This window comes from Jaculus jaculus, chromosome 6, assembly GCF_020740685.1.
Source record: "Jaculus jaculus isolate mJacJac1 chromosome 6, mJacJac1.mat.Y.cur, whole genome shotgun sequence".
NCBI classification, from domain to species: Eukaryota; Metazoa; Chordata; class Mammalia; order Rodentia; family Dipodidae; genus Jaculus; species Jaculus jaculus.
The window spans coordinates 9,983,612-9,992,844 of NC_059107.1; the positions used below are offsets into that span (position 1 = coordinate 9,983,612).

At 42.5% G+C, this 9,233-nt stretch overlaps 1 protein-coding gene across 1 annotated transcript; it reads left to right on the forward strand.

Moving 5' to 3' along the window:
* The first annotated feature begins 4,140 nt into the window (after positions 1-4,140).
* LOC101604074 (olfactory receptor 2T8-like) lies at positions 4,141-5,124 on the forward strand. The gene has a single exon (XM_004657271.3). It carries the CDS (start codon positions 4,189-4,191, stop codon positions 5,122-5,124), a length of 936 nt encoding a protein of 311 aa, XP_004657328.3. The 5' UTR covers positions 4,141-4,188.
* The last annotated feature ends 4,109 nt before the right edge of the window (positions 5,125-9,233 follow it).

A 9,233-nucleotide genomic window follows, 5' to 3' on the forward strand; every position in this document is an offset into this window, starting at 1 on the left:
GCCTTCCAAGTGCTGGGATTAAAGGCATGTGCCACCATGTCTGGCACAAGAGTTGTTTTTTTTTTTAATTACCTGTTTTTTTATAGCTGTAGAATCTGGGATATATACATACACATATATGCATATACATGTGTACATATCCATGACACAGAAATTACAGTAAAGATCCAGGTTCCTAGGGTTCCTGTCAGCAGAAAACAAGAGTAAACAAGCAAACATCATGCCATACAGCCTAAAGCACATTCTAGCAGCAAAGTGCTGGCAGTATGAGAGCAGCCTGCGTGTACTACTGTTTCTCTTATTAATGATTAAATTACATAGACAGAAGCATACAGATATAAGAACAACTGGGTGTGGTGGTGCATGCCTTTCATCCCAGCACTGAGGAGGCTGAGGCAGAAAGATCACTGTAAGTTTGAGGTCAAGCTGAAGCTATAGAGTGACTTCCAGGTCAGCCTGGGCTAGAGGGAGACCCTGCTTCAAAAACAAGGCAAAGTATGACAGTATCTCCTAGATGTACATAACTAATGCCTATGAAGCAGCATTGATTAACCTAAATCTAGCCCAAGAAGAAGAAAAAAAAAAATCCAGCTGAATCTTACTATGGGCTTCATTTTACTTCTGTTACTGCTTTGATCAAGCTGAGCCCTGTAGCATGCTGTTTAATCTTCCCTCCTGCTAATGTCTGCAACAGGAGTGCCAGAACTGCACCAATTCGTCATCAGTGCATTTAAAATCATGATCCCCTTTCAAAGACATTTATTTACATTTTACCCTTGCTGTCAAATGATTGTTAATGATTCTCAGCTCTCTGAAGGATGCAGAAAGTTTGTCAATACCCCCAGGAATCTTCCAAAAGTCCCCAGACAGTAATCATCCTTGGCACCTGCCCTGTCATACCTGGCAGCTCTGGCATATGGATAGCAGAGTTCATGGCTTTGGCTGGCAGTTGGCCAGTCCCACAATAGTTTATGTCCAGCATTGATAAAGGGAAGAGGACAGGGCTGGAACAGAAGACCTTCCCTGCAGAGGGCCAGCATGATGCATCTCAGATGATGTGGATCCCCGTGGCCTCATTTTTCTCTCCTATAGGTAAGTCATGCCAGTCTCTTAACATATGGCCACTAGTTTATGAATTTTAATTCTAGGAAATCCAGTTGCCCACATACTCTCAGCATTTTACAAAGAAGTCTCTATTATTCCCAGTACTTGAAGAATTAGGGTGTATGTGAGTACATGCTGCTGTCAGGTTAATTCTTATAAGAACCAGCACATTTGGTAAATAAATGATTTTACTTTATTATGTTATATTTTTAACAGAACACATTGATTTTAAACTCAGTATCCTGGGTGAGAAACTTGCAAATTTAAAATTATACATTTTGACAATAAAATTTAGTAAATTTAATAAAACATGTGGAAAGGGAATTACAATGTTTTCAGGTTTCTATGACCTCTCAGAGGTTTTTATAGGAAGACAAGGCAGAGGTCTATCCATGGTTCTAATTTCAAATGCAAAAGACACATGATTTAAAGTAATGATGTCATAGTTTTTGTATCATTTTATATCATTTTAATAAAAGGGTATGAAAATAAAAGAAAATATAGTCAGGAAATCCTGAGCTTTGTGAACACACAGTGAAGAGAAAAAAGAAAGTCTTTATTTTCGAGATAATACACTACCCCAATCCCACACTCATCAAGCTTAAGTCCCCTTCTTCTCTATAGTGGCATTTAGCACATTAATGAAGAGGATATGCTAGTTTTCATCACATTCTGTATCCATGACCAATGTTTTAGGAATTTATCCCAGATAATCTACTTTGTATAGGTCTACAAACATTTGGATTAGTGGTAAATTGTTTCATTTGTGTAATTTTGACATGGTAGGCAGTAATTTTAATAAAAACAAATTGAATACATAATCAGATTCATAATGATCTATTAAACTCATAAATGTATTTAACAATTTATTTCACCTCCAAAAGTAAGCATTTGTGGGCTAGAGAAATGGCTTAGGAGTTAAGGCACTTGCCTACAAAGCCAAAGGACTCAGGTTCAATTCCTCTGGACCCACATAAGCCAGATGCACATGGTGACAGATGAGTCTGGAGTTTAAGTGGCTGAAGGTCCCAGCATTCCCATTCTCTCTCTTTCTGTCTCTCTCAAATAAATAACAATATAAAAATAAAAATTTAGGGCTGAGATATGGTTTAGCAGTTAAGGCACTTGTCTGCAAAGCCTAAGGACCCAGGTTCAATTCTCCAGGTCCCACATTAGCCAGATGCACCTCATTGCACATGTGTCTGGAGTTCGTTTGCAGTGGCTAGAAGCCCTGGTGTGCCCATTCCCTCTCTCTCTCCCTTTGTATGTAATAAATAAATAAATAAATAAATAAAATGATAAAATTTTAAATAAATAAATAAAAATTTTAAATCATATGTCACTTATCTCCACTAAAAGAGTTGAGCTAATCATTTCAAAACTTAAAATTACTTAAGTACAAGTAGAAGTTTCATAGTAAAATATATTTTCTAAAGCTGAGAATATAGCTCAGTGCTAGCATGTTTGCTTAGCATGTGGGAGGCCCTAGGTTCAATACCCAGCACTAACTTTTGACCAAACATAAATAATGAGAGATTGTAATAGTGAAGAAACCTAAGTCTTTAAGTGGTGGAAATGAATGTGGAGGGTTTTGAGGAATAAGAAACATGACAGGATAGAGCCATGGCCAGGGTCCCATGGCTCCTAGGGCAGGAGGTACAGACCAGAGCCCAGAGGGTTATCAGCCTAGAGACTGAATAGATACAGAATGTGTTTGTGAAGAGAAAGTACTTTCAAATTTTTAACTTTCAAGCAACCAGTGAAAACACTCAGGGAACCTGGCCAGGGGCTGAGTGAGCCTGTGGCAATGCCTTTCCCAGGCATGGTTACCAACAGAGCTGGGGATGGATCTACAGGAGGATGTTCTGCCCCCAGAAGACAGGGACTCCTTCTGCCAAAGAAGAAATTTGTGTAGATATGGTCCTAGACAAAGAGTTAGTATCCATATGAATGCAACCGAGGACATCTCAATTCAGTAAGAGAGAGCAGTCCTGGCATCAGAAGATCAAAGATCAAAATGGCTTCAACACTTTCAGTTCTCAGCCTGGAGAGATGGTTTAGTGGTTAAGCACCTCCCTGTGAAGCCTAAGGACCCCAGTTCAAGGCTCGATTCCCCAGTACTCATGTAAGCTAGATGCACAAGGTAGCGTGTGCGTGTGGAGTTCGTCTGCAGTGGCTGGAGGCCCTGACCCACTAGTTTTCTCTCTCTCTTCTTCCTGCCTCTTTATCTCACTCAAATAAATAAATAAATAAAATATGTTTAAAACAAACTTTAAGTTCTCTTGAGAATGATAAAATTAATTTTTTCCACAGTCAAATATAGAATTATGATTCCTGAATTATTCAGGAAGTAATGCATTCATGTGATTATGAAAAGTAACAAAATACTTTGGAACAATTTATGTAGTGTGCCTGTCGCATTACAGTTTTGTACTATAGAAAACCCCCAGGAAGGTCATTGTGGTTTAAGTGTCTAAGTCTGTGAAGAGAACTAAATGAACTGCCAGGTGCGGTCATTTTGCTGCTACCTGCAGGTGTGTTCCTGTTTCTACCTCTGACAATGGACTCCTGCTTGGCACAGCATTTCTGGACTAAGCAGGGCTAGGGGAAATCACATAAATCTGGCATTTCCAATAAAGTTTGAAATGTTATCAATGTGCCACCTGCATTGACAAATACATAACTTTTATACAACTAAAAGGCTTAATTCAGCTTCTAAGATTACCAATTACACATAATACAATGCATGTATAAACTGAAATGACAAATATATGACTGATATCTTTCTCAACCATTTATGCAGATGTCAGGTACTTAGAAAATTACACATTGGTTGTCACTGAGAATGAGAGTTCGTTGTGACAATTAAACCATACTGATCTTATGAGGTATTTATCCTGTAAACCTTGGAAATTAGAAAACATTGATGTTCACTTTGTGACCACATTGGAACATTTTGTGAATATAAGGAAAATAATTCGAAATAGGTTTCAACATTTTCTCACAGAAACCTGTAACTCACATGCAACACTGATGAAAGTCTCACGGGTCCCTCTCTTTGCAGTATTACTTCTGCTTAAAGTCATGGACAAGGGGAACACCACCTTGGCTTTCATTCTCCTGGGACTCTTTAACCACACCAGAGCCCACCTGGTTCTCTTTGTGCTGGTTCTAACGGTGGCCTTTGCCTCCCTAGTGGCCAATGCCCTCATGCTGGTTCTTATCCATCAGGACCACCGGCTCCACACACCTATGTATTTCCTCCTGAGCCAACTCTCCTTCATGGATATGATGCTAGTCTCCACCATAGTCCCCCAGCTGGCAACTGGCTATCTGACAGGCAAGAAAACCATCTCCCCTGCTGGCTGTGGCTTTCAGATCTTCTTCTTCCTCACTTTGGGTGGTGGTGAGTGCTTCCTCTTAGCAGCCATGTCCTATGACCGTTATGTGGCCATTTGTCACCCACTGCGCTATCCGGTCCTCATGAGCTGGCCGTTATGTCTGAGGATGACCTTGGGTTCTTGGGTCCTGGGAGCAGCTGATGGGCTCATGCAGGCTCTTGTGACCCTGAACTTCCGGTTTTGCAATAGACACGAGATTGATCATTTCTTCTGTGAGGCTCCCATGCTCGTGCGTTTGGCTTGTGACGATACGTCTGCCTTCGAATATGCCATGTACATCTGCTGTGTGCTGATGCTCTTGGTGCCCCTCTCCCTCATCCTGACATCCTACGGCCTCATCCTCGCTGCTGTTCTCACATGCGTTCCCCAGAGGCGCGAGAAGGCCTTGAGCACCTGCTCTTCACACCTGGCTGTGGTGGGTCTCTTTTATGGAGCTGCCATTTTCATCTACATGAGACCTATGTCCTACAGGCCAGCAAACCACAATAAGGTGGTGTCAGTATTCTATACTGTTGTCACCCCAGCGCTGAACCCTGTCATCTACAGTCTGAGGAACAGTGAGATCAAGAACGGCCTGAGGAAGTGCATGGCTCGCAGGGCTGCTCTAATTCACTATTAGGGAGGCCCTGAATGACCCATTTTCATCCTTATACAGAAAGGAAGAGTATACAGTAGTGTCCCTTCTCTGCAGAAGGCATGCGCCAAGGTACCCTGTGGATTACTGAAACCGCAGACAGCCCAGATGCTGCAATGTAGTGCCTTTTCCCATCTTAACTCGGCACTTCTGTGGCCAGAACTTCAGCAGTCTGAGGTACAAAGTCAAAACTAGCACACATGTTTTTGTCCTTCCTCCACCCCAATTTCATGATATACTCATTCTTACTGTAGATGTCAACAACCTCAACATCCATTTTTCCCTTTCCTTGTCAAATAGAGAACTTTCATGGTTTTGCTTAAAGCAAGCACTTTCCGGCTTCCTTTAACCTAACTGAATTTGCAGTATCACTACTTTTAAACTTTTGGGACATTGTCACATAAAATAAAAGGTCACTTGAACTCAAGCACTGTGATGCCATGTCAGGGGAGCCGAGAGCCGAGATGGCTGTGACGGACAGGTGGCGAGCATGTGCAGTGTGGCTCTGCCAGACCAAGGGGGCTCAGGATGGCGAGGGGTTGTATCGTGCTTCTTAGAAGGCAGGCATCTTAAACTGGTAAGTTGATTATTTCTATAATTTTCTATTTTATTCTTTTCAGTCTGTGGTTTGCTGCAGGTAGCCATGAGTGTGGAATGCAGAGCCACGAGTAAAAGAATTACTTATCCACTTGTCTGCTTCTGTGCTTCTATGTCTTGGTTTTTCTGCTTTACTTTGAAGCCTGGGTGCTAGGCGCTCACCACGAGCTGTCAGCACATTTCAAATTGTGCATCCTTAAGCCGGGCGTGGTGGCGCACACCTCTAATCCCAGCACTTGGGAGGCAGAGGTAGGAGGATCACCATGAGTTCTCTGTCATCCTGAGACTATAGAGTGAATTCCAGGTCAGCCTGAGCTAGACCCTACCTATAAAAAGAAATAATAATAAGTAAAGTATTCCTATATCACACTGCAATAAATTTTTTTTACTCCAAGAGCAATCTAACCATTCAGGCAGTTTTGAGGGCTAATGGCTACTCCTTTCAAGCTGAGGTGACTGAAGTGGTTTCAGAGCAGGAGGGCGCTCACACCCAAGCCTCTTTTTCTAGCTGACTTCAGCAATACCCAGACTGGTGACATCCAAAACTGCACTGGCACACCTCACACACTTCTCTAAAGAAATACCTAAATGGATTATGTCCCTGCCCTGTGGTCTGCACTGTTCTGCAATTCCACATCACCAGAAACCAACAACAATCACTTTTATATCATGTGTCTTTCTCTGATCAATGTTTGTGACAATGCTTCTACATTTTCACAATGTATTAATAGTAACTCCTTTAAATTATTAGGATTTTGTTGTTCAAATACCACCATTTGTTTGCCCATTGTTTTATTGATGGACATTTATTTAGATCACTTTCAACTTGAACCTTTTGTGTTAAAGCCTCCCTATTTTGGATCACTATTTTATCTCTCTTGGTAGACAGATAAAGTGTGGAAGAAGGGCTGGAGAGATGGCTTAGCAGTTAAGCACTTGCCTGTGAAGCCTAAGGACCCCGGTTCGAGGCTCGATTCCCCAGGACCCATGTTAGCCAGATGCACAAGGGGGCACTTGCGTCTGGAGTTCGTTTGCAGTGGCTGAAGGCCCTGGTGCGCCCATTCTCTCTCTCCCTCTCTCTTTCTATCTGCCTCTTTCTCTCTGTGTCACCCTTAAATAAAAATAAACAAAAAAAATTTTTTTAAGTGTGGAAGAAGAGTGTGTATGCTTGTGTGTGAGTGAGGGCATGCTGATGCCAAGGCCCCTGTGTGGAAGTCCAGAGACAAGTTTTGGATTATTCCTCGCCTGTTCACTTTATTTGAGGCAGAGTTTCTCCTACTGAATTCTTGCTCTGCTATTCCCTGCTGCGTTTGCCATGAGCCTCAGGGAAAATCTGGTTTCCACCTCTCATCTGCTGTCGGCACTGGTGTTGGTGTCAGCTGCTGGTATTATAGATTTGCGCATGCAGATCGAACAGGCACTCCAGCCTGATCAGCAAGCACTTTATCCATCGAGTCATCTACCTAACCCTGATGAATAACTTTTGATAAAATTGTGGGGTTTTTATTTTATTTGTTTGCAAGCAGAGAGACATAGGAGAGAGACAGAGAGAATGGGTGCACCAGGGCCTCTAGCCACTGTAAATGAACTCCAGATACATGCACATCTTTGTGCATCTGGCTTTAAATGGGTACTGGAGAATTGAACCTAGGTGGTTAGACTTTGCAGGCAAGTGCCTTCACTGCTAAGCCATCTTTCCAGCCCAAAATTGTCTTTTGAAAGTGGCTATGGCTGGGCATGGTGGCACATGCATTTAATCCCAGCACTCAAGAAGCAGAGATAGGAGAATAGCCATGAGTTCGAGGCCAACCTGAGACTACATATGGAATTCCAAGTTAATCTGGGCTAGAATGAAAGCCTACCTAAAAAAAAAAAAAAAAAAAAAAAAAGGAGGAGGAGGAGAAGAAGAGGAGGAGAATGAAAGGAAGAAAACAAAGAAGGAAAGAAGGAAGGGAGGGAGGGAGGGAGGGAGGGGCTATGTAATGTTCCATTCCCACTAGCAATGCATACAAGGTCCAGTTGTTCCAAATATCATCAACCTTTCCAATTTAAGAAACTCACAGTGTCGTAGTAATTCATTTTGGTTTTAGTACACATTTTCCTGACTCTCATTGATGTTGAATGCTTCAATACTGTTTTATCAGGTGGTTAAATATCTTCATTTGTTAACTATGTATTTCAATCTTGGAAAATAAAAATAAAGCATGCAGATGCCAGCACTTGGGAGGCAGAGGTAGGAGGACTGCCATGAGCTCGAGGCCATGCTGAGACTACATAGTGAAGTCCAGGTCAGCCTGGGCTAAAGTAAAGCCTACCTTGAAAAAAAAAAACAAAACATGCAGAAGCTTCCATAGTATAACTTGATGGCTTACTTGAACAGTGTAAGACATTTAAAAACTATTTGGAATTCTTAAATAAAACTATATGTTAGGTAGTCACCTAACAGCACCACCCCCAACCAGACATTTCCAGGAAAACCCCCCTCCTCAGCTGGCCACCAGCTCCTTCCTCCTCTTTGCGCTGGCTGGCATCACCTCTTCCTGCTGCTGCCGCTCCAGGATGAACTTGGCAGCCAGCTGCCTCACGTCCTGCATGTCCCCCTGGGACAGAAGCTGGTGGCAGCCTACGTCTTAGGCCTCCTCACCATGGTGTCCCTCCGGCCCTGAGCTCAGCCCATTGCATCTTCCCCTCCCGGGCAGGGACCTGCGAGAGTCACTGTGATGCTTGTACCTTGCCCAGCATTCTCTCCCCTTCCCACCCAACCTCCCCCCAAGGAAAATACCCAGGTATTTGTACTCATTTTCCAAGTTGGATACAATGCATTTTTAAAGTCAGGAAAAAAAATTGTTTTTAAAACAAATTACAATGAAAATACTACATATCAAAACCTATGGGACACAATGATGGCCTACATTAAGAAATTAGAGAGGGGCTGGAGAGATGGCTTAGTGGTTAAGCGCTTGCCTGTGAAGCCTGTAGACCCCGGTTCGAGGCTCGAATCCCCAGGACCCACGTTAGCCAGATGCACAAGGGGGTGCACACGTCTGGAGTTCCTTTGCAGTGACTAGAAGCCCTGGTGTGCCCATTCTCTCTCTCTCTCTCTCTCTCTCTCTCTCTCTCTCTCTCTCTCTCTGTCTCTCTCTGCCTGCCTGCCTTTCTCTCTCTCTCTCAAATAAATAAATAAAAAATAAACAACAAAAAAAAGAAATTAGAGAGGACAAAAATAAATAATTTGATGATGCACCTTAAAGCCTTAACAAAAAAATTAAACAATGGGCTGGAGAGATGGCTCATCAGTTAAGGCCTCGCCTGCAAAACCTAACAAACCTGAGTTTGATTCTCCAGTACCCACATAAAGCCAGATGCACAAAAGGGGTACCTTCACCTGGCGTTTGTTTATAGTGGCAAGAGGCCTGGCACATCCATTCTCTTTCTGTCTTTCTCTGTCTATCTCTGCTTGCAAATACATAAGTAAAAATATTTTTAAAATAAAAAGT